The sequence below is a fragment of the Gossypium hirsutum genome, chromosome D11 (genome assembly GCF_007990345.1).
Source record: "Gossypium hirsutum isolate 1008001.06 chromosome D11, Gossypium_hirsutum_v2.1, whole genome shotgun sequence".
NCBI lineage: Eukaryota > Viridiplantae > Streptophyta > Magnoliopsida > Malvales > Malvaceae > Gossypium > Gossypium hirsutum.
The window spans coordinates 16493467-16516598 of NC_053447.1; the positions used below are offsets into that span (position 1 = coordinate 16493467).

Here is a 23132-nt window from a genome sequence, read left to right on the forward strand (position 1 = left end):
TTATTCCAAGGATATTTTAGTATGATTAGAACTCTAATCTAAGCCTATTTAAAGTAGCCACTGTATCCCTGTTTTGTTAAGCCAATCAATATGTAGTCGTAGGCTTTTTCTTTGAGGGCGACAAGATGTAGTCGCATATGAGTTTTGTGCAGAGTTTCATTATGGAGAGTATTTTATACCCCTTTTGTAAATGCCTTATGAGATCTAGGGTTTTGTTTATCAGTTTGCTCTTTGGGATTTTGAGCTTTGCATTCGAGGTTTAGGGTTATTTTCTCCATATTGTACTCTCGTTTGTTTACTTATTTAGAGAAAAGTAGAAGCCTCCTTTGCCCATGGTTTTTCCCTCTTTGAGGGCTTTCCACGTAAAATATTTGTGTTCGTTCTTCTCCACTTTTACTATATCGTTGTTTATATGGGTCGATCACCAACATTTATCAAATAATTTAATTATATTCAATATTTAATTTTAAATAAAATAACAAACATATTTTATAACTTAAACTCAACACTTAATGTTTTAGTAATTATTTTTTCAACACTTAATTTTTTAGTTTATCAAACATAGCCGAAATAAATTTAATCACTTCAAAGGATCAATTTGATCTGGTCCTTATCATAGTGGGACCTTTCAAGTGCATTCACCAGAGAAAAAAGTGAAAGAAGAAGAGAACAAACTTTATAATTGATGATCGAAGAGATAGAATTTATAAATATAGAGGATTAAATTTATTGAATTATTTAGAATTATGATAAAATTAATAAAATGTGTAAATATTGAGGACTAAATATGTTATTATCTTATTTAAAAAAGGTCACATCATTACTTCCATTAATTAGAATGAGTGATCAAAACAGAAACCATTTAAAATATTAGTAACGAAATTGAAAATTTTATAGTTTAATGACAAAAAAATGCTAATATTTAAGTGACAAATTCTATAAATTACCCTTAAAAAAAAGTCTAGTTGTAGGTAAATCAGACATTTGAGCAGAAACAAAATATTATTTTGCGTGACGTGGCAGCCAACTCTACCTCAAGCAAACAAAAATGGCACAACCTTCCACGGCACCGTTTGCATTTCCAATCATGGCCAATAAATGACAGTATTTATGGAGTAAAAACGTCCACCGAACCCCTTTCCCTCTCCCGCCATGGCATCCCTAGCTTTCTTTTTCGTCTTAATCTCCTCGACCTTCCTATCATCACAAGCTAACAATCTCCATCTTCAACAATTGAGAACCCAAGATGAATCCTTTACCTCTATCCTCGTGTCTCAGAACGGCCTTGATTTCGTCAAGGACTTGCTCGTCAACGAAGCCATCTCTTCCATCATCCCTTTGCAGTTGCCTGCCACCATCGAAAAATCTGCCCGAATCCCATTTCTGGGAAATGTTCATATGGTTATCTCCAATGTTACTATTTATAAAATCGATGTTTTGGCGTCTTATGTTAAGCTTGGGAATTCTGGGATCGCGATTGTTGCTTCGGGGACTACTTGTAACTTGACCATGAATTGGCATTATTCTTATAGTTCCTGGCTTGTTCCTATTGAGATTTCTGATGGAGGAAGGGCTTCTGTTGAGGTATTATTTTTTTCCCCCTTTTTATTTTTTGAAAAACTGTTCATAATTTTTTTGTTAAAAATAGACCAAAGGTACGAATTTCAATTTAACATTGCTTAATATTTGCGACAGTTTCATTGTAGCTCTAGGCCAAACAAGCTCTAGAAATGGGTTTTCTTTCAATTTTGTCTTTGCTCTTGGTTGGTTTGTCCGCTTTGGATTTTGGGTAAAATATACGTTAGTCTTTGGCTTTTTTGTTCTCATGCTAGTGGGTTTCATTTCTTATGCTGGAACTGAGTTTTGTGTTATATAATCGTTTTCTAGTTCATTAAATTTACTCTGCTGACTAAGGACATGGGATAAAGTTATTATATTTGCAGTTAAGCTTCATTTACTTCATAAAATTTAAGTATGAACTTTATGGTTCCTGCAGTGCATTTACTGTTGGGTTGTTATAGAATATTATGTTTGTATCTGGATTTTCTACATATGGTTGTTGTGTAGCATGTTTCGTTCATTATCGTTTTTTATCAACAAGCGGGTTGCTTGTTGATGGCAGCCATGCATGAAGTTCATGCACCAATGATTCTTTTGGCTGTTCTGAATTTGTGCTTATTTGCTCATTTGTAATATGCTTGTAACAAAGGGAATCTGATGAGTAATGCCTCTGCAATCTGCATAAGGTTGAAGGAATGGAGGTGGGGCTTACATTAGGCTTGGAGAATCATGAAGGAACTTTGAAGCTGTCCCTCTTGGAGAGCGGTTGTTATGTGAAAGAAATCACCATAAAATTGGATGGAGGAGCTTCTTGGCTTTATCAAGGGTATGTTAATTTATATCAATTGACTAATTTTGTCCTAGTTGTATCCAAGGTTCGTTTTCTGGTGACCTAAATCATTTTGCATTGTCGGAAGTGTTTAAAAGAACTGTTCTTCTATATGATTATATCATCATTGGGCTGCTTTTCCTTTCACTAACAGAAAAGGATTCTGGTGTTGGTTTATGTCTTCAACTTTCTTCAGTGAGAAAATAATGGCCTTACCTATGCACATTTTGTTACTTTTCTTTGCAAAGCTGGATCTATGTTTTATTTTATGGTGATTCATTGCTACTGTTTCATTTTTCAGGATGATTAATGCCTTTGAGGAGCAAATAGGATCTGCAGTGGAAAGTGCTATTACCAGTAAACTTAAAGATGGAATCTTAAAGCTTGATTCATTTCTGCAATCCCTTCCGAAGGAAATTCCTGTGGATGATAATGCTTCTTTGAATGTATCTTTCGTGGAAAATCCTGAATTGAGCAGTTCTTCCATTGAATTTGACATCAATGGGTTATTCACAGATGGTAAAAAGGTTCAACCAGTTTCTAACCATTACCGGCAGGTGTTTCAACCTTCAGTTTTCTGCATTGATCAGTCTAAAATGCTAGGGATTTCATTAGATGAAGCCGTATTCAACTCTGCTTCTGCTTTATACTATGATGTGAGTTTGTGAAACTATGTAGAACTGTTGAATTATGTCTGCTTTAGCTTCACGATAGTTTGTAGCTAATGTAGAAATCAAGTTATTCAGGTTAAGGAATATAGATTATACCAATATGAAGATAGATTTACTCAATGAGAATCAATGTTGTTGACTTCTTAGTTCTGATTGCCTTGAGGTGCCTTAGTGTGGCATCTCCTGTATTATATATTGTTAAATTAATGGTTTCTATATGTGTCAGGCTGAATTTATGGAGTGGATTGTGGATAAAGTACCAGATCAAGCTCTCTTAAATACCGCCGGATGGAGATTTATCATCCCTCAACTGTACAAGAAATACCCAAATGATGATATGAATTTGAACATTTCTCTGTCTTCTCCACCTGTCATAAGGATTTCTGAGCATAATATTGGTGCCACCGTTTATGCAGACGTGATAATTGATGTGGTTGAAGGTAGTCAAGTAATATCGGTTGCCTGCATTTCATTGGTAAGTTTGTTGATTAGAACATAATGGTCACAAATTTCGTAATAATCCCATTGCATCTTCATTTGTTTATTGAAAAACACCTCTCACTTCCCACCTCTGCCTGCTTGCAAAGAAGAAAATGAAAGGAATACAAAAGAAAAACCATGGCTCCTTGGTCTGTTAATTTTCCCCTTTGGCTTGGCACTCTTGAGAGTCTTTATCATTTGTGCTTGATTTCATTAACCAAGTTCATCATTCTGCATCCCCGAAAATGGTTCATCAATCATGTCAACTGTGGCTGGTATATCTGGCAGTGTAGAGATGGTTTTCTCTTCTTATGCTGGTATGAGAATCACCAAATTGAATACTTAAGGGAGCAGGTTAAGGCTCTTTGTTGGCACCCCAAAGATTAGGGTTCAAGCTCTATCTTTATCATCCTTGTCCCCAATTTGTAGATAGTAAGACGTACTGAAAAAAAGCAGCAGCAAATTTTAAGCATGTTAACATGTAGTATAATTCACTACTGAATTATTCATTTATATCTACTAGCATTCAGCATTTTATGTAATAAACATAAAAGCTTTCATCCATTATAATAGATGAGAACCCAAAATCAAGTTTCCTGGAGGGCAGCCTAGTGATATGTATATCTAGTATGGATTCTTTATATGTTCTCCCTCTTCTGACTTGAGTAATTATTTGTTTTGTGTTTATATTGATGTAAAATAGCATTTCTGAGGGTTTTATTTTGGATAGGAAACTGCTGAAATTTTACCGGACTGAGATAGGCAACTTGTTTCTTATTTGACTGGTTAAGTTTATGACTTTTGAAGATGCTAGGTCTCAGAGTTCCATTTCTGTGTTTCCCTTATCCTTCTTCATAGGGTTTATCGCATTATGCATGGTTTCTTCCCTAGTTTTTCTTATTCCAAAGGTTATGGATTAGAAAAAAAGAACTGTTTTTGAAGCTTCATAATGAAATATTATGTCCCTTTTCTGTGACCAATATAGTTGCCTTTGTCATGGCAGGTGATCCGTGGCACAGGTTCAGTTAAAATCATGGGGAATAACCTCGGTGGTAGTGTGAAGCTAGATGACTTGGCAATGTCATTGAAGTGGAGCAAAATAGGGAATCTTCGAATGTATTTGATACAGGTTGCTATGATCTTAGTATTCAATCACATTGATGTTTATAATGCATGGTTACCAATAAAAGGTCTAATGTGTCTTTTACTTATTGCAGCCTGTGATGTGGACGCTCGTCCAGACTGTTGGCATACCATATGCCAATTCCTACCTTGGAAAAGGTTTCCCATTGCCCATCATTCATGGCTTCACTCTTCAGAATGCTGAAATTATTTTCTCTAGTTCAAAAGTCACCGTGTGCAGCAATGTGTCGTATTCAGAATCTGACAATCTTAATCAGGTTCCAATCCACATCAAGTAAGATCACTGTTCATATCATGCAACCTTGAGATGTCCTCAAAATGGGTTTACAGGGAAGAGAATGAAGCAAATTGTCAACTTCCCACTTCCCATTGTACAGTTTTTACTTTAAGATGCGAACTCTTTGGTCAACAAAATGCAGCAATGTGATATAACTTTGTTGAATGCACAAATATATGACCAAAGGCACAGTTCAATTTGTATCACTTTCTTTGATGTTTACCTAATCATAAATGTCTCATAAATCATGGTGCGAAGAGAACCATCATTACATTGTCCTCGGCTCTATGGCAGCAATTGCTGACTGTTGATCTTAAAAAATCTGAAGCTCAAAATTTTCCGCAGTCACATAATGAAGTTGTTTTTCTGCAGCTAACTTTTGCCTACAAAATAAGAGAACAAGAAAATAAACAAGAGTCTGCCACAATGACCTATTTGATCGGCTTTATATCTTTGATTGTGGTTCTCAAAGTGCAGATGCAATCAAACCAAAGAAATGGCATCGAAAACCCACCAATACCAAAAAGTTTGGCCAATCAATCTGTTCTAGGAGGGGGATGCAAAAAGTAAGGACGCATTTGTTCCTCCAAAGCCAAAAGAATTAGACAACGCAGCTCTAATTGGCATTTCCTTGGAAGCAGTCAAAGGCATGAAAGCATCATTAAATATGGGATCAGGTTTAGTGAGATTTAGTGTCAAAGGTGCAATCCCCTGCAATAAGACACCACTACAATGATCATTTACTGCAGTTTCAAACTTTCTCAAGTATACTAAACAGAATCTTTTGTAACGTTAATTAAGCACGGGCAAAAAAATGGGTAGATAGGGATCACAAATTGGTTCATACAAGTGGGAATTCCTATTGAACCATTTCAAAAGCTTTTTGAAAAGCTATGTCCCACCAATAAGAAGAAAGGTGCTTTCATTTGAATAATTAAGCAGCATGTTAACTGAAATACTTACATGGTGTACGGTTAAAACAGAAAAAATTGCTTCAACAGCTCCGGCTGCACCAAGAAGATGACCGACAGCACCCTGTGTATGAAGGTGATTGTAGCAGTTTAAATGGAAGGAAATGGTTGGTAAGTAGATGAAAGCTATTAACAGTAAAAGAAAACTATATGAAATTACAGCAAAGTAGAATGGTCCAACACTGGAAAAGTTAACATTGCTTTTTCTTTTTCTCGCTAATTCGCTCCCCCTCCTTTTCCCGCACATCTTTTCATAATAGTAAGAAAATTTGTAGGAGAAATTTGAGTGCACATCTCTTTAGTAGAGATGTGAACAGCTTTATAGAGAAGGCTCTCTCTCTCTCTCTCTTGGGGAAAGAAAAAGCAAGTTGAGTTAGCAGTAATCACCTAAGATACTATATCTTGAACAGAGTTTTATCCCTTTTGAAGTTTTCCTATTGTTTTTGTCTCCATTGCACTTTAGTCCTCTCTAGATTGTGCATTTCGGTTGAAGAAGTAAAAATGATATCAAACTCCAACCAGACTAAATTCAAATCATCTAGTCAGTTCTGAAGATTGATGCATAAGTAACCGAGTGTGATTCCTAGAAAATTTTAATTATCGTTGTCCTACATATGGTCTGAAATACTGAATTTTACCTTTGTCGAGGAGAAGGCCAAAGAACCTGATGTTGCATGGTCAGTGAACATGGCTTTGATTGCATTTGCTTCAATTGCATCACCTACACAAGGGGTTCCAGAGACATGAATCAGACAAAAACCAGATTTAACAGAACTTAGAACATCAAATAACAGAAACTTACCCAAAGGTGTAGAAGTAGCATGAGCATTCACATAGTCCACTTGGTTAGGACGCAGACCAGCCTGAAACAGCACACTAAGTACATAATAAACTGAATCTTCTGATTATGTATTAGAGAAAAGATTAACAATATTTAGCAGGCAACTTGTCAGGGTACCCACAGGTCAAGTGACAATGGAACCAATGAACCAACTACTAGAATCCAGAAATGCGCATTTAATTGTGAAATAAACTATCATGCAGCTCTTTATGTCACGAATCAAAAAAGTTCAGTGATAATTTTTTCTACATTTTCAAGCACAATTGTTTTATAGGCAGCCACATATAACTTGCACGGCTGCCTCACACGCTGCCAGACCAAAAGATAAGAATATCAACATAAGAAGCTGACAATCCTGTATTTTACTCAGATATGACCCATGGGAGCAGAAAAAGGAATCCCCTTGATGTTGTTATAGATGCTAAACATAACTGTTAACAAATCAAGTGTCAAAAGTACTCAGCGAATATTACTTGTTTCAAAGCACGTGCCATGGCCAAAATCGCACCTCTTCCATCAGTATGTGGTTGAGTAATGTGATAAGCATCACCTAGAAGTCATAATTAGTGTTCAGAAAATAAACATTATTGAACATTACTACCAAAGTTAATGTAGAAAATTTTCAGATCTTTGACAACAACCTGACATTCCATATCCACGGACCTCTGCATAAATTTTTGCTCCTCTACTTTTTGCATGCTCAAGTTCCTTAATACAGATGGCGTATAATCATAATGATAAAACAAATAGCATCATAGACAACAACAGTGGGAAGGGGTTTGTGATTGAAATATAGAAGAAACACCATAACTCAATTTACCTCTAATATCAAGACACCAGAACCTTCACCTATCCTGGCAATATATGATAAGTTAGGAAGTAGCATAAACAAAATAATTGCAAGCAATGAGCTTGACACAACTAACCAATCAAACTTTACTCACACAAACCCATCCCGGCCACAGTCAAAAGGTCGTGAAGCTTCTGAAGGGGAAGAATTATACTTGGTAGTCAAAGCTCTAGCTCTGGAGTCGAAAAGAAAAATGTTATCAGCTAAGTAGAATATGGAAGGAGTAAAACCAAGTAATAGAGCATTCAAAAGGATTGGGGGGGGGGGTTGAGTTATCAGCATAATGAGCTAACCACCCTAATTTTTTACTTCATGGTCTGCCTTAATGAAAGAAAGCTAAAGAGAGTCAAGCATTAACTTTTGAAAATTTAATAACAATCAAAACATTATTGTACATCTAGATATACAATGTCTTCTAGAGCCATTCCTGCTGAAGCAATTCTATCAAATTTTCATTTTAAATAAGAGCCGCTTTAGTTAAATGAATTGAGAGAAATGTCCCTAAGGGTCCACTAAGAAGAAGAAATGACATGGAATCAAAAGTTTTGTGAATCATATCTAAACATAATACTATTTTCATATTGGCCTTCAATAGCCTTTCATCACTCTCCTGAACTTTTATCAATATTTTAACTAGCCAAAATGGATATTGCGGCAAAAAAAAAAAAAAAAGAAACTGTAAGTTTTTATCATTACTTGCAAAATCCAGCTATTGACAAAGCATCAATGCTAGACTCTGTGCCACCAGCAACCATAACATCAGCATCTCCAAATTGAACCATCCTCATAGCATCGCCAATAGAATGAGCCCCAGTTGCACAAGCAGTCACTGCAGCATGGTTTGGTCCCTATATTCAAAAGGGCAATTAAACTACACAACAATAACTTTTACTTTAGGAGTATGTTTATTCTCTGTAATTGCTAACATTCTGCAATATTAATATTAATTTTAAATTTGAGAACTAAAAATGACCTGACAGATGGAACTAGAATCACTATGGTGATGAAGCACCATTTCTAATCACAGCAGTAACTGGCCTTAAATAGAAATTGTTGCTAGACTAGGTTTAGGTCATCATAAGGTGACAAGCATGCCATATATGAAAAATATAATATATACACACCTGGAATCCATATTTCATGCTCACGTGACCAGATGCCATGTTGATGAGTATCCTTGGTATGAAAAATGGACTTAGTCGACGAATACGCTGCATTAAAAGAGCAGAGATTTCACTTGTCTTATTAATTTTCTCCATATTCAAGTAGTTCATTTTCCAGCCCATAGCTGACACGAGGAAAGGAATGATGATGACACTATGAGCTAGTGATGACAATAGAAATACTTACAATCATAATGAAAAAATTCATGGCTGCAAGAAACCAACCTTCTCACAGATCATTTGCGCTGCATCTAAAATATCACTAATACTTCCAGTCCCACCACCTATAGAGACTCCCTGGTTACCCAAAAATTAATAAAGAATAAGATAACGAAAAGAAACTAGAGAAGATCTCACATATTATCAGCTATTCAAAAGTGATTACCGTTCTTTCCTTCTGTTCCTGATCAGTGGGTGCCCATTTTGCATCTTTTAAAGCTTCATCAGCAGCACATAATGCATAGCTTATAAATCTTGCAATTGATCGATGATCCTGATCAACAAGAATCATTAATAGTAGTATGCAAAGAATAAGAAAAAAAATCCATTGCACATTGATTAGTCTTACAGAAAGAGAACCTAACCTAATAATCATTATCATAAATAAGTAATATAGCATCGGATTAGACACCGCACACCGCCTTAAAATGATAAAACAACTTGGGATTCTGAGATGTAAAAAACTAGAAGTCACATCAAGGTATAATGAGAGACCACTTTCCAAGCAGACAGAGCTCCTTTGATTGAGAATACAGTTCATATTCAAACCCTGGACAGCTTGCAAAGTAAAACATCCTTCGCAGTTGCGAGGAATCAATGTACTTTGTTCCATCTTCACGTCTTTTAATTGCCCAAGTTTCTTGCTAAGAATGAAAATTCACTAAGAACTTGGAAAGTAGCATTCAATATAATGTCACTATCCCTTTCAGTATTTGCTCGAGACCATGTTCCAGAATCCATAGAGTTCTAGAAACTAAATAGTTGACCTCAAAAGCATCCAGCTTTACATTCTTAACCAAAATTTATCTATGTACAACTTCAACCATAAAACAAAAACATTGACCCAGCTCAAAATACCACATGCCAAAGTAACACACAGAGCACAACACAATTAATGGGTCATCAACCAAAATCACAAGGGGGTTACCTTAGCATTAAACCAAAGGTCCTCATTGAATTCACCAGGGGCAGTCCCACAAGGCACAATTGCAGCAACTTTAGAAGTTAACTGATCGAAGGTAAGCGTCAGTGTCTCTTTATCAAAAGCATTCATCTTCAAATCCTCTGTGGTTACTGCCCTTATTCCACACTTGCCTTCTATCAAATGCTTCCAAGTTGTTCCTACTCCGCACCCGAGTGGAGTCAACAGCCCAAGCCCTGAAACCCAAACAAGTAACCAACCAGTCTAAGAAAGTTTTCTTTCTAATCTAATAAGACCCTCCTGTACCAGTATAGAAAAGCTCTCCCGACACGTCTTTTTTCCGTTCTTAATACTGAAAATCGAGAAGTCGTCAAAGCATCATAAGCGAATAAATGAGACTGGAGAAAGGTATAGTACCGGTGACGACCACCCTCCGGGGAGAGGAAAGAGGAGGTGGCGGGAGAGAGGTTGAAGAAGAAATGTGACGAGACAGTTGGAAACGACCTGTCGTTTTCAGTTTATGCCAACAGCGCCTTGCCATGTCCACCGAGTTGATTTGTCCGTACAGGCGAAGGGTTCAACTTCAAAGTTGAGCGACTGCGATTGCGAAGTACCAAACTGATCTTCATAAAAAGTGCAACTCACACGGTTAAACTTGGGTTCCAAACACTTAGCTGCTACTTTTTACTAATTTACTGCATATTTTTCCTCCAAATTTGAGTTGAATATATATATATTATTACTATTTGAAAATAAAATATTTTACCTATTTAGAAAACTCAAAAGTAAAAAATAAAAAAATTATTTATGTCTTTACTTTTTAAATTAAAAGAAAATAAATTTCAATTAAAGGACTACATATACTTTTTAATCATTTCTAGCCACCAATCACTTCTTTTATTTAAATTATTCTTACTAATTTCTTTTTTGGAAATAAAAGATGTTATATTCTTGATGTGACCCTAATTATGTTTTCCCATCAAAATGTGAATTTATTTATTTTCCTAACATATGAAAAAATTTCTACAAAAACAAATTGTGAATTTAACATTTTTATAACATATGAATTTTTTATTAAATTTTATGATTAAATTATATATTAGTCATTGTCAAATATAAAAATTTATAAATTTAATTCATATCAATTTAAAAGTTCGATAAGAAAATGTCGAGATAATATTATTATATTAAATATAAAATATATTATTTGTAATATAAAAGATTTCTTATAATGAATTTATTACGAAAATATGTAGAATTTTATGGATAATAATATCCAAATTTTAAATATATTGTAAATATCTTTAAACTAATATTACATTAAATAAAACTTATAAAATAAAAAGACAAAAAATAAATCACAAATAAAATAAGAGAGTAAAAGAGAATTTATTTTATTAATAAATGGGAATAATCTACAATACATCTTTAAAGTATATAAAAATATTGTCTTCAAAGCATATAAAAACTTATCTAGTTCTTGATGACATCCACCCAATTAAATATTAATAGCATAAAATAATAATAATAATAATTATTATTATTATGTATAAATTCAAAATTTTTAAATTATGTTAAATATTTAATTCAAATTTATGTCTAAAATTTAGACAAATAATAGAAAAAAGGAAAAAGGAAGAGGATAAATCCTCTACCGTTTGCATTCTAAATTCAGTAAATTAAGACACAATATTAAGAAAAAAAACTCAATTGGATGAGTGTATAAATCAACTTTCTCCCTATTAGAGAAAAGAACTCTCACTCTCTCCCTCTCTCGATCAAGCAAAATCTGGATTCAACGAGGACTTCCCTTCAACTAAAACCCTTTTGATTCGAGAACAAAACTCCGGGTCTTTTTTTTTCTTTGCGTTCTTGACCAGTGTTTAATCGCAAATTTGTAGCTTTTTTTGGGGGGTGTTTGGGGTGGGGGGTGGTGAGTGGGGATGAGGAAGAGGGAGAGGGAGAATCCGTGTGGGGTATGTGGGCACTATCACAAGTACGAGGAAGGGGAAGTTTGTGGGATATGTGGGCACCGACCTCCCATTTCTTCCGATAGAACATCGCTTCAACTCAGTGCTTTTCCATCGGTGATCTTTCCTGACTTTCTCTATTTGGGTAGCTATGATAACGCCTCTCGCTCTGAGCTTCTCAAGACTCAAGGAATTACTCGCGTCCTTAATGTAACCCCCTTCTTGTTCCTCACGTTTCCTTTTTCATTGTTATTTATTTATGTTTCTTTATAGTATTAGTATCAACTTACTGTTTTTACTTTTGATGTTGGGTTTATGGATATTTGGGAAAAAGTTTATTTTTGATTGTTTACTAGACGAGATTTTTGTGTTGTATTTGTTAAGCTTTCTATTACGCTGTTTGAACTTTGATGGGATTTCTGCATTTTAATTATTTTAACCAAATCCTTAAATAAGAAACATCTTTTAACTTTATTTGATCTAGAAAATTCCCATGTCAGTTTCCCTGTAGAAGTTTTATTGTTATCGGTGGGGTTAGAGATGTGATGGAAAGATTAAACCCAACTTTTGGAATGGAGTATGAGAACTATCCAAATCTGAGTGTATTTTACGTTTAGAGTCTACTTGAGGCCTTTACCTTTTGGCTAAACTCATGGATGAGTTAAAAACATGGGGAAGAAGTTAAAATCAAATGCGCAATTTTGGCAGGAGGCAAGATCAGAATGGGATGTTGAGTAAAGTTAGAACTAGGAACAATAGGAAGATATGACCGGCAGACAGTCCAAAGAGTGATACGTTTGTTTTCTTTGTCATTTGTTATAAAAATTAAGTTGTAAGATCTTCATAGTGTTTACTTGAGACTTTCTAATTAGGATCATTGTTATTGCCGTTTGCTTAGGTATATAGGCATAGAATAGTGGACAGTTTGAAGATAAAGGGTAAACCTTGCACTTTGTATCAAATTATCATAACTGGAGAGCGGTTGTGATGGGATTTCCTTTTGATAGTAAATTAAGATTCTATGAGAGCCATTAGACATTTAGAATTAACCGGCATGTGCAGAACACTGCAGCCAGTAAAAAACTTGTTTTCTACACATTAGGGAAGTTTATATAATCCGTTTGCCTTTTCTAAGGGCACAAAACTGTTTGAATGGGTCAAATATTTAAATACTTTTATCAAAAAACTGTGAGATGATTATGTTTTAAACCTAATTCAATTGATACTAAGCAAGCAAATAGTTGCTATGGTCCAATTGCTATCAGTGATCAGATTGAAAGATACATCTTAGAAAGTGGTAAGACTGATGGTGTCAAGATCCACTCTTTTTCATTCTTTATCATGCAGTTTGCTTTGTTCCTCTTTGTTGGATGTTGTGACTGCTAAAATGCATACTGATGGCCGTCAAGTGTCAAAATTTGTAGATTGCTTATATGGCATATCCTTACGTAATTTACATTCTCTCTTGCAGACCGTCCCTGCATGTCAAAACCTATACAGGAATTCATTTATCTATCACTGCCTGCAAGATGACAAAATTTTACAATTTGATGATGCAATACAATTTTTAGGTGCGTTGACCTTTGTCTTGCAATTGAGTCTATTGTCAAAAGCCTGAGTTTGATATCTGTTCTTATGTGCATGACTTTGGTATTTCCTCTTTCATGCATTGGATTCTTTTTACCTGTGCAAAATTCATGAATAACATTCACACACTTTTTATTAATGTCCTGAGTAGCATGTATATGTATGTTTTCTCTTTTTATTTTGCATAATGAGATGCTTCTTAATTTTATTGATTCACATGGCCAACTATGAGCATTCTGCTGTCAAATGCATGTGCTTCCCTAGGGCTCTACACATCACAATGTAGAAAAATTGCTAAGATATTGAGTTTACAACTCAAACAAATTTTCTCTACTTGACATTTTTCTTATGGTTTGCTTTGCTTAAATCATGATGCCTTTGTTACCCTTGTGTAAAATGGCTTTTGGGAAGTTTGCTTAATTAATGTTTGTCAGTTGCACTGCAATATCTCAGACACTGCCACTTGACATGTTGCATTTGTTTTATTTTCTCATTGGCATATTATGACCTGTAGTTCTTTTCTGAATTCTGCAGAGCAATGTGAGAAGGATAAGGCTCGAGTTCTTGTGCATTGCATGTCAGGAAAAAATAGGTTGATTTTATTGTTTCTTCATTCTTTTTTATCCTAGAAATACACAGTAAGACAAACATGAGTATGTTAAAGTGGTTTTTTTCCTTCCTTTTTTTAAATCTTATTTTATCCCTAAAAGTTTTTGAATGCTGAAAATAAGATTCTCAATATTGTAAGAACCTGGTTGGACCTTACCCGAGAATCTTTCCCATAAGATGCCCTTCGGAAAGGTTTTGCAAAACCTTGTTATTTTGCACACAGGAGATAAACTGCTTTGTATGTGTGTGTACACCTTTTTCTTTTTCCTTTATTTGAGGAAGTTGGATATTTCATTCCTTGAGATGGGATATACATGCCCCTATCATTGAGCCAAATGCTCAGGCAGGCGTGAGTTTACCCACTTGAACTTATAAAATTGTTTGCGAGGATGATTATATTCTTTCGTACAGGTCACCAGCTATCGTAATAGCTTACTTGATGAGGTCTAAAGGATGGAGGCTTCCGCAGAGCTATCAATGGGTGAAAGAACGTAGATCATCTGTTGAGTTGAGTCAAGGTAGTGTTGTTTATGATGCTTAATTGTAAAGAATATAGGATAGGAAAGCCGTGTAATAGTTTTTGGATTAGGAAAAATGAATGTCAGCTAAATTGTCTTTTTTCCTGCCATCCAAAAGAGACTTCAGACTGGAGATGCTTCATTCATCAGTAACTATTGTGTGATGTGCTTGTTTAAAGTAAATCCTTTTTTAAATGTGATTCCTTTGGTCAAGTTTAGAGATTGTAGACTTGCAGTTGTAATGTTTATTCAAGTACGACCTTGTCAGTGTTATTAGTTTTCATATTGTACGTATAATTGCTATTTCTGACTTTCATTCACTGCATGTGATTTGTAGCTGTCTATCAGCAGTTGCAAGAATATGAGCAGAAGCTCTTCGGATCATCTGAAAGTATCAATCCTTCTTTGCCTGCATTCCCACCACGGGCTGGAGCTCCATTCAACTTTGGTTTCTCAAAGGTAAACGATGCAGTTCCTGCTCCCGTTCCTATACCTGCCTTCAACAATCTTGGTGCTACTTCTATTTTTGCCCGTCCGCCCTTAGAAGTTCCTCCGCATGGGTTCACATTTGGTGCCGGTCAGACTCAGAGAAGTATGTCCGAAAGCCTAGGGAACCCTAATGCCAGTGATATTCCAATGGATAGCACTTAAATTCCCAAAGTTTGTTTTGCAAAACCAACCGTTTCACCAGAAAATTGAACGGAGACGGACTTTTATGAGGTTCTATATGATATGTGGGTGTAAATTGGGAGTAAATCTTTAAAAAGTTTTCTGGTCTGTAAGATCCGATGAGTTGATATATTCATTATGTTAATTAAGCGCACGCTATCTGGGCTGTTCCAGATTTCATATACAAAGATAATTTCAAGTAGGATGTTCTTTTTTGCTTTTCATAATAAAAACAGTGTATTTTGGAACAGTAGATGCAGTTTCCGGTACGTGGGGGAGTTTGTGTTGAAGGTTAATTTGCTTTGCAAAGATCATACAAACTTGATTCTTTTCGTTACAGATATTTTATCAAATCATTGCACCATTGAGTATAACTATGATTTTATCTTTGACTAGTTCACGTATCCTTAATATTTGAAGGGAGGGCTTGGCAAACATAAGGCAGCTACAACTTAATTTTTGTATATCTCGTCTATTTTCTAGATTGTAGTTTTGTTTAAATTATTTTATTATTTATATATATTTTTTGCTTAACTTAATAATTTGTATTATAAAATCTTTTTTTATACAATAATATGGGTGTGAATGGGTAACACGACAAGAGTTTAATCACTGTAAACCTCATTTTTATATAATCATATTATTATAGTCAATATTTCCATGAATATTTACAAGTTTTTTTTTTACTTATTTGAGCTGATTAAATATTTCGAGTCCACCCACAGTCTATGCTTGCTTAGATAACTAAATATACTTCTAAGTTTTAACGCTTACATTAATTTATTTATATCTATATTTATCAATATAAATTTATATCTATACTTATTTATCAATAAAACATTTGATTAAGATGCCAACTCTGTAATCCAATTATCCATAATTAAATTTTAAGATAATACATTCATCAAATAAATAAATATGATTATAAAAAAAATTGAACTTTTTATTTACTCTTGAAAAGAAATTACCTACCAATTTATTTTTGTAACTATAATAATAAAACATTACCATTAAGGATATCATGTGATTTACTCCTTTTGTGTTTTAATATCATACATATTTCATGTATTATTATAATTAAATTAGTTTTAAATTAAATGTTTCATCATTTATTAATGTCATTTTTAAAACACACATTTGTGTTCTAAATCCGTTCCCATTTCTATGGAGATATCTAACCCGACAGTGGATGAGAACAGATGGACAGTGCAAGAGAACGTGGCCAAGGATTCGCATAAGGCTAAGTTGATGGGTGATTCATCGATTCCAAATGAAGTGACAGGACGAGGATGTGACGACGGAGACAGTGAGTGAAATTCCTTCCATAACGTTTTCGGATCGTGTTCATAGGTTTATTGAAAAGAAAATGGCTTTTATCAATTGTGATCAAATTAATGGGGAGGAAGATAGCTTTCAACACCTTACTCTCAACAAGGTGTCTGTTCTATGGAATATTAAGGGTAGGTTTCAATTAATGGATTTGGAAAATAATTTTTTCTTGTCCGGTTCTAAGATAAAGATAATTTTGACAATATGTTAAATCTAATTGGTATGAGGTAGACACTCAGATAATATCATTAATGTAATTACACCTAAATGGTTATATAATCTAAAGATTATGATTAAATTATGATTATATAATCTAAAGATGCATGTAATTACACCTAACAACCATAATATTTAAAAAGAAAAAACAAAGTGAGAAACGAGAAATGCAGTTTTATAAAAAAGCATGCAACAACAACAGCAAATGCTAAACCCTTCCAAATCCAAACACGAGAACAACAAAAAAAAGAAAGAAATTGCAACAACTGGTAAATTAAAGGATGCCAAACTGAAAGATCTCAGAAAGCATGGAAGACAGAGATAGAGCTTCGCAACGACCCATTTTTATTGAGTGAAGAACCAAAGAAATGGAGTCCGGGCGGCGCCCAACTAGATCTTTATCTTGATGTTGTTGACGAGCTTAAAAGTGTCATCGAAGTCGTCTTCATCTTCGGGGGTATCTTCGCAACGTTGGCTATCGCCAGGCTGAGCACCGCCATGGTTGCACCCATGATCGTTTTGACCGGCGTTGCTGGCTTTAACTAAGAAAGAACACACCACCAGCGTGATGAAGCAGAAAACGATCATTCGTCTGGATACGGCCATTGTTGTTTGTCTTTGAGATGTATGCCCAAAGCACAGTGAGTGATATCCCTTTTTATCAGGTGAAAGGGGGGAAGTATGGGTTAATGGAGGAGTGTGATTTTTCCTTTCTCTGCTGATTGCATTTTGTTGTGGGGGATTTAAAGATTGCTTAGTTTTACTATTTGGGGAGTTCCATCGGGAGTTGAGGAATGCCGTTAGGAGTGGTGTGCATCTTTGAGCTGGTCTTTAGGCAACAACCTTATCTTACTAACACTTGGATTACTTCAATACACTAATACCCTAACATAATTGATTAACATTAGTTTGTAATTTGTAAAATACGCTCTACTCTACTATCAACTTCACTATTCATCAACTAAATTTCGTTACTATCGTTTTTTAATACCATTACTCCTATATAAAGATGAAATTTAGCTACCAACTCTATTATTATTATCAAACCCTTAAGATCAGTGTCAGTTCCATGCCTGTGGTATACAGTTTTGTATATTTTTGGTGAAGAAGTAACTTAAAATAATATTAAAATCTTATTTTATATTTCTAAAACAAAATCTTGCTTGTTCCATCTTATTATTAATAAAAAATTGATGCATGAACTATGCTAAAAAGGCCCACCAACAGGTTCATGCCAATTGCCCTGGCACAATCTTGCAAGCGTTAAACATTTCGATGAAGAACGGGCGGAGCGGAGATGGAACATTGCCTCCAAGGCATACAAAGACAAGAAGAATGTTGGCCCTTCACCCTCACCACCCATAACAGTTGCACTCAACAAATTCTCTCCATCTCCTAATTATCTAGTAGAAACTTGTGACACTCTAAAAAGGTCTGCATCTCCTCCTCCATTGTTGTACATTCAAAGGACCCGCTGCTGATGAACATATCCTCCGATCTCTTTCTTACCCCAATCCATCTTCTTCCCTGCAGCAACCTTACCTTTACTACCATCAACCCTTTTACCACCAATCGTGGAACTACTCGAAGTGTAAAAGCAATATTCAAATCATAAAGAGAAAGGAAAAAGTGCTTACCTAATTCACTAAAAAGAAACCCAAAGAACCCCAATAACCTCAGACCACGAAAAACCAAGGTAGAAGAAAACGAATAAAATTTGCAGAAAAAATAGATGGAAAAAAAGCCGAGAATTTGCAGAGGAGGAATGATAAGAATTTTCAGAGCAAAAGCAAGAGAATTTAATAAATTTATTTAGCGTAGGAGAAGGAAACAAAGTCCCCTCTTTACAGAGAAAACTGATAACATCCAAACATGTGACATATGCACCCTTAATGCATGTTTCCCCAAAAAAAATAGCAACAACAACCAGTGAAAAGTGCCACATACCCCATAACTTGTACCGCTCACGACCCAAATAACGGCTAGCACACATCTTCATATATCATGTCTGGTCATCAAATCAATAATTAAGTCATCGATTATAAAATTCAATATTTCAAAAAGAACCATTATTTATATCTTACATTATATATAAGACGCTTCGCCACACACCTAATTCTTAAAAGAAGTTTTATTGAGCGCCTTGTCTCAAGGGAGGCCACTTTATAACCCCTCCTTCGATGAGAGGGGAGCCAAGGACACACTATGCTTGGCCAAACATGACAACTTGCCAAGGGCACAACTATGACATATTCAACCACACTAACAAGACCACAGTTACACACCATCAGCATACCCTACCACTCCATGTTAAATCCAATAATCCACCTAAAGGGCAACCTGCACCGAATGAATGGCCTACGTCCAATCCAAGGAAGACATATGGTCAATACATGGCCCTCCCTCTTATATAATCTTCCATACCTTATAACAAAGAAACACTTAATCTATCAACCACCACTTTTCAACTAATCTCTCTCCAAGCTCTTTACAATCTTCCCTCCCTCACTTTACTCACTTTGTAGTTCTCAACCCACTAAAAGCCAGTTCTTCATTGCTTAAAAAAGGCACTTCTGACTCAAAAAACACTTTTGAAAGAAAAGCGGTGAAGAACAAGTTACTTTTGGCAGAAATTTTTAGCTTTTGAGAAGTACTTCTGAAAAGGAGTTGAAAGGGAGAAGCTAAAAATTTTAGCTTTTCTTCTCCCAAATGCACTTTTGGTGCTTAATTACTTTTTCACCCCTCTAATAACATAGTATTTTTCTTTTTTTTTGGTGCTTAATTACAATTGTGTTAAAATCATTAATTAAAAATAAAAAATATTTTTTAAAATACTAATTACAAATATTTAATGGTTATATTTAAATATTTAAAATATAGCTTATATATTCTAATTAAATTTTATAAATAATTAATATTTATTGCTTAAAAATATTTACAATTTATATTTCATATATAAAATATTAACAACAAGTTATAATAATTTTTTTTATATTATTACTAAAATATAATAATATTAACTAATTTAAATATTATTTAAATACATATTTGTTACTTGATAATAACATGTCTACAATAGACATTTTATTTCTCAAAAGCACTTTTTGACAGCAATGCTAAACACTCAAATTTTAAACCAAACTTTTCAACCAAACTTTTCAAAAGTACTTCTCAAAAGCACTTTTCAAAAGCAATGAAGAACCGGCCCTAAGTGTATCACTTTTGACCTTCTTATTACATTCTTGTATCAACAACTTTCAACACAAAAAAATCAAATAAGTTAAATATATTAGTAAGTATGTGATATATATTTAACAAAATAATATATTATTTTATCTGTTAAATATATACAATGTGTACTAGATATATGTAATATGCAATTATAAGTTGTTTGAATTTCAGTTAGAAAATCAAATTATTTTGATTAATTCTAACTATTGAATAAACTAGAGCTTAATCAAAAATTTTATTTTTAATTTATTTTTCTATGATTCTCATTTAATATTGAAAAAGAAGCTTAATTCAAACTCAAGTTTAAACATAGGATATAAATTACATAGTTGATCACTTAATTTTCATATATTTTCATTTTGGTCATTAGAAAAATACAAAAATTGCAAATAGGGCACTGCCATTACAAAACATTTTCATTTTAGCTTCCCGTTATTAATTCAATATTATTGTTCACTTATTTTATTCACGTGACTTTAATAAATTTTCATTTCGATTACTCATCTCTTTTTTTTTATAAATTTTTTTTTCAAAAACAAATGAGTTATTCATTAGCGAAGATGAAACCAAGCTTTTCCCTGTAGCTTAATTCCCTGTAAAAATTTAAGAATTTTCCAATAAAAACCTTTTTCTTGAAAAAAATAAAATTAATTCTAAAAAATAAAAATAAAAGAAATTTAAAAAATAAAATGGTTTTTCTCTGTAGAAACCCAAATTGCCCTATAAAAATCGAAGCAATTCATTTTAAAACTTCAAGTTTTTCTTTTATTGGGACAAAATTAAAATTAATTCTAAAAATAAAAAATAAAAAACAATTAAAAGGATAAAGTGATTTTTCCCGCATAAATAAAAGTTTTTCTTAAACTCAAGTAATCTCCTATAATACCCCATGTTTTTCCTTTTCTACTAAGCAAAAAATTAAAATTAATTTTAAAAAGTAGAAAAGAAAATTTTCTTGTAAAAAATAAATAAATAATAAAACAAGATGGAAATGAAAATTTACTAAAATAAAGTCACTAACTGAAAAATAATTAAAATAAAAACGTTTTATAACCACAGTATTCTATTTACAAATTTTTATTTTTAATGAACCAACCAATTTACCCATAAAGCATCACATTTAAAGTGGAAGTAAAAGAAAGTCAACGTTTTAGCATATACTTGGTGTCATGACATGGTATAAAATGATGATAAGAATGTTGTTTCAGTATTACAAAAATCTTGAATGACACAGCATTTCTAGTTATGCATAGCTTTCATTCCTGTCTTCTCCTCGTAGTCCCCCTGCCGCTATTTTGAGGTATATGTCTTGTCTTCTTTATTTTGAATTTAAGACTCCCATGTATACTTGATTATCGTTAAATTTTGTATTCGTTAAAATTTTATTTAAGTTTGACTCGTATAAAAATATTAAATTTGAGTCCGTCTTATTTATATTAATTTTTTATATAAATATAAATTTAAAAATATAATATATTAATTATACTAAAAATATTAGAATAAATATTTCTCAATAAATTAAAAATACATTAAAAAATTATTATATTTAAATAACATTAAAATAGTTTCAATTTAGCAAACAAATGCCTCCAAAATGCTAGCAAAATTAAAAATAAAATAAGAGTTATACAATATCCAAATAATAACAATAAAAAAATAGTAGAAAAAACAATTAGGTAGATTCAGGCTAGAGCCGGGTCAAAAAATCTTACTCGAGTCTCAACCCATTTAAAAAATGGACCTTATTTTTTGTCCAAACATATGTTTTAGGCCTATTTTTTTACCCAAATCCTTCTACTTTTCAGGTAGGCCTTTAGGCTTGGGCGAGTAGCTCAGCCCATAATTAGGTCTACTTGGATGTTACAATTGTTATTTTGGTTAATATGTAATTGCCCAGAACTTGTCCAAAAGTATATAATTGGTATTTAAATTTTTTTTTACATAATTGGTATTTGAACTTGTATTTTGTTGTCTAGGTTGGTATTTTTGCACTAACACCATTAGTTTGTGTTGATGTGGCACTGATGACTAATCCAATGGTGACACGTGATAGTCTCTTAGTATGACATGTCATGGACATAAATTAAAAAATTAAAAATATTTTTAAAAGTATAAATTAATTTTAAAAAGTGTAATTTTTTGGACAAGTTCAGGTTCAACTAGGTATTTTTGGATAAATTTAAGGGGTAAACTACATATTAACCCTAATTGTTATTTTGGTTAATTTTTAGGATAACTATTTGATACATATGTGGTTGAAAGTTTTAATTCCAGGTTAAGGTTAAGATTTTATTGTTATCACAAGTATTCTTTATTTATTTTCATTTTTTTAAAATAAACGTAAGGGCATGTGATAAAATCTAAACTTCACTTGCAAAATTAAAAATTTTCACAACTATTCTACTAAGTAATTGTCTTGATATTTAATGAAATAATACTGAAATTTTTAAACACCATAAACAGGGTTAGGAGGTTGACAAGTATTCAAGGCACATAACAATATTTTAAAGCTGCTTGTGAAATAATAATAATAAAGTATACTTTCAATATATCAAATACTAACTCATATTTAATATATAAATAGTGTATAATTCTATATATTGTTATTATTTGGTTAAAATCTGATTCAACATCGATTCAATAAAAAAAACTACTTTTTTTACATAATAATTATTATTATTAGAAATTATTGTATTTCTATATTTTTATATAAAGTTTGTAAAAGAAAATTTAAGCCTAAAATAAATTTAGAAAGCACTCACTTATCATGAAACTTAAACCTAAGACATTATGATGTATAAAGTCCAAGCATCAGCATTCTTATTTGCTTTTACAGCAACTTGTTATAAATGTATCTTTCAACATAATTTTTTCACCTATATGTAAATGTGTCCTAATATAATATTGTTCAAATAATTTAAAAATAAATTCACTTACTTTCATTTTGAATAATATTTCATCATTTAATTTACTAATAATTGTAATAATTAGCTAATGAAATTTTGGCATTGTTTATAAAGCTTGAAAATTTGAGTTATTAAGTATTCAAGTTTTAGTTTTATTATACGCAATTACCA

At 33.1% G+C, this 23132-nt stretch overlaps 3 protein-coding genes across 5 annotated transcripts; 2 read left to right on the forward strand and 1 right to left on the reverse strand.

The window, feature by feature from the left end:
* Positions 1-1049: 1049 nt before the first annotated feature.
* On the forward strand, positions 1050-5205 carry LOC107912620 (putative BPI/LBP family protein At1g04970). Of its 2 annotated transcripts, none has more exons than XM_041106286.1 (6): positions 1050-1584; positions 2247-2386; positions 2691-3045; positions 3287-3535; positions 4544-4669; positions 4758-5205. In XM_041106286.1, the coding sequence occupies exons 1-6, from the start codon at positions 1153-1155 to the stop codon at positions 4959-4961; spliced, it is 1506 nt and encodes a 501-aa protein (XP_040962220.1). In that variant the 5' UTR covers positions 1050-1152; the 3' UTR covers positions 4962-5205. The 2 variants fall into 2 exon arrangements, with proteins under 2 accessions (XP_040962220.1, XP_040962221.1); XM_041106287.1 differs by having other exon boundaries at positions 1074-1401.
* LOC107912619 (3-oxoacyl-[acyl-carrier-protein] synthase, mitochondrial) lies at positions 3505-10578 on the reverse strand. Of its 2 annotated transcripts, XR_001688220.2 has the most exons (16): positions 10344-10578; positions 9933-10162; positions 9171-9278; positions 9011-9082; positions 8747-8833; positions 8319-8470; positions 7717-7797; positions 7593-7626; positions 7414-7480; positions 7246-7322; positions 6734-6794; positions 6570-6652; positions 5924-5995; positions 5475-5671; positions 5184-5343; positions 3505-3982 (listed from the first exon to the last, which is right to left on the reverse strand). XR_001688220.2 is itself a non-coding variant. In XM_016840894.2 (15 exons), the coding sequence occupies exons 1-14, from the start codon at positions 10465-10467 to the stop codon at positions 5507-5509; spliced, it is 1413 nt and encodes a 470-aa protein (XP_016696383.1). In that variant the 5' UTR covers positions 10468-10578; the 3' UTR covers positions 4992-5343; positions 5475-5506. The 2 variants fall into 2 exon arrangements, 1 of the variants encoding a protein (XP_016696383.1); XM_016840894.2 differs by lacking the exon at positions 3505-3982 and having other exon boundaries at positions 4992-5343.
* A 976-nt stretch (positions 10579-11554) lies between these two features.
* On the forward strand, positions 11555-15532 carry LOC107912621 (protein-tyrosine-phosphatase IBR5). The gene is made up of 5 exons (XM_016840896.2): positions 11555-12106; positions 13368-13467; positions 14018-14075; positions 14504-14610; positions 14948-15532. Exons 1-5 carry the CDS (start codon positions 11870-11872, stop codon positions 15259-15261), a joined length of 816 nt encoding a protein of 271 aa, XP_016696385.1. The 5' UTR covers positions 11555-11869; the 3' UTR covers positions 15262-15532.
* Positions 15533-23132: the final 7600 nt, after the last annotated feature.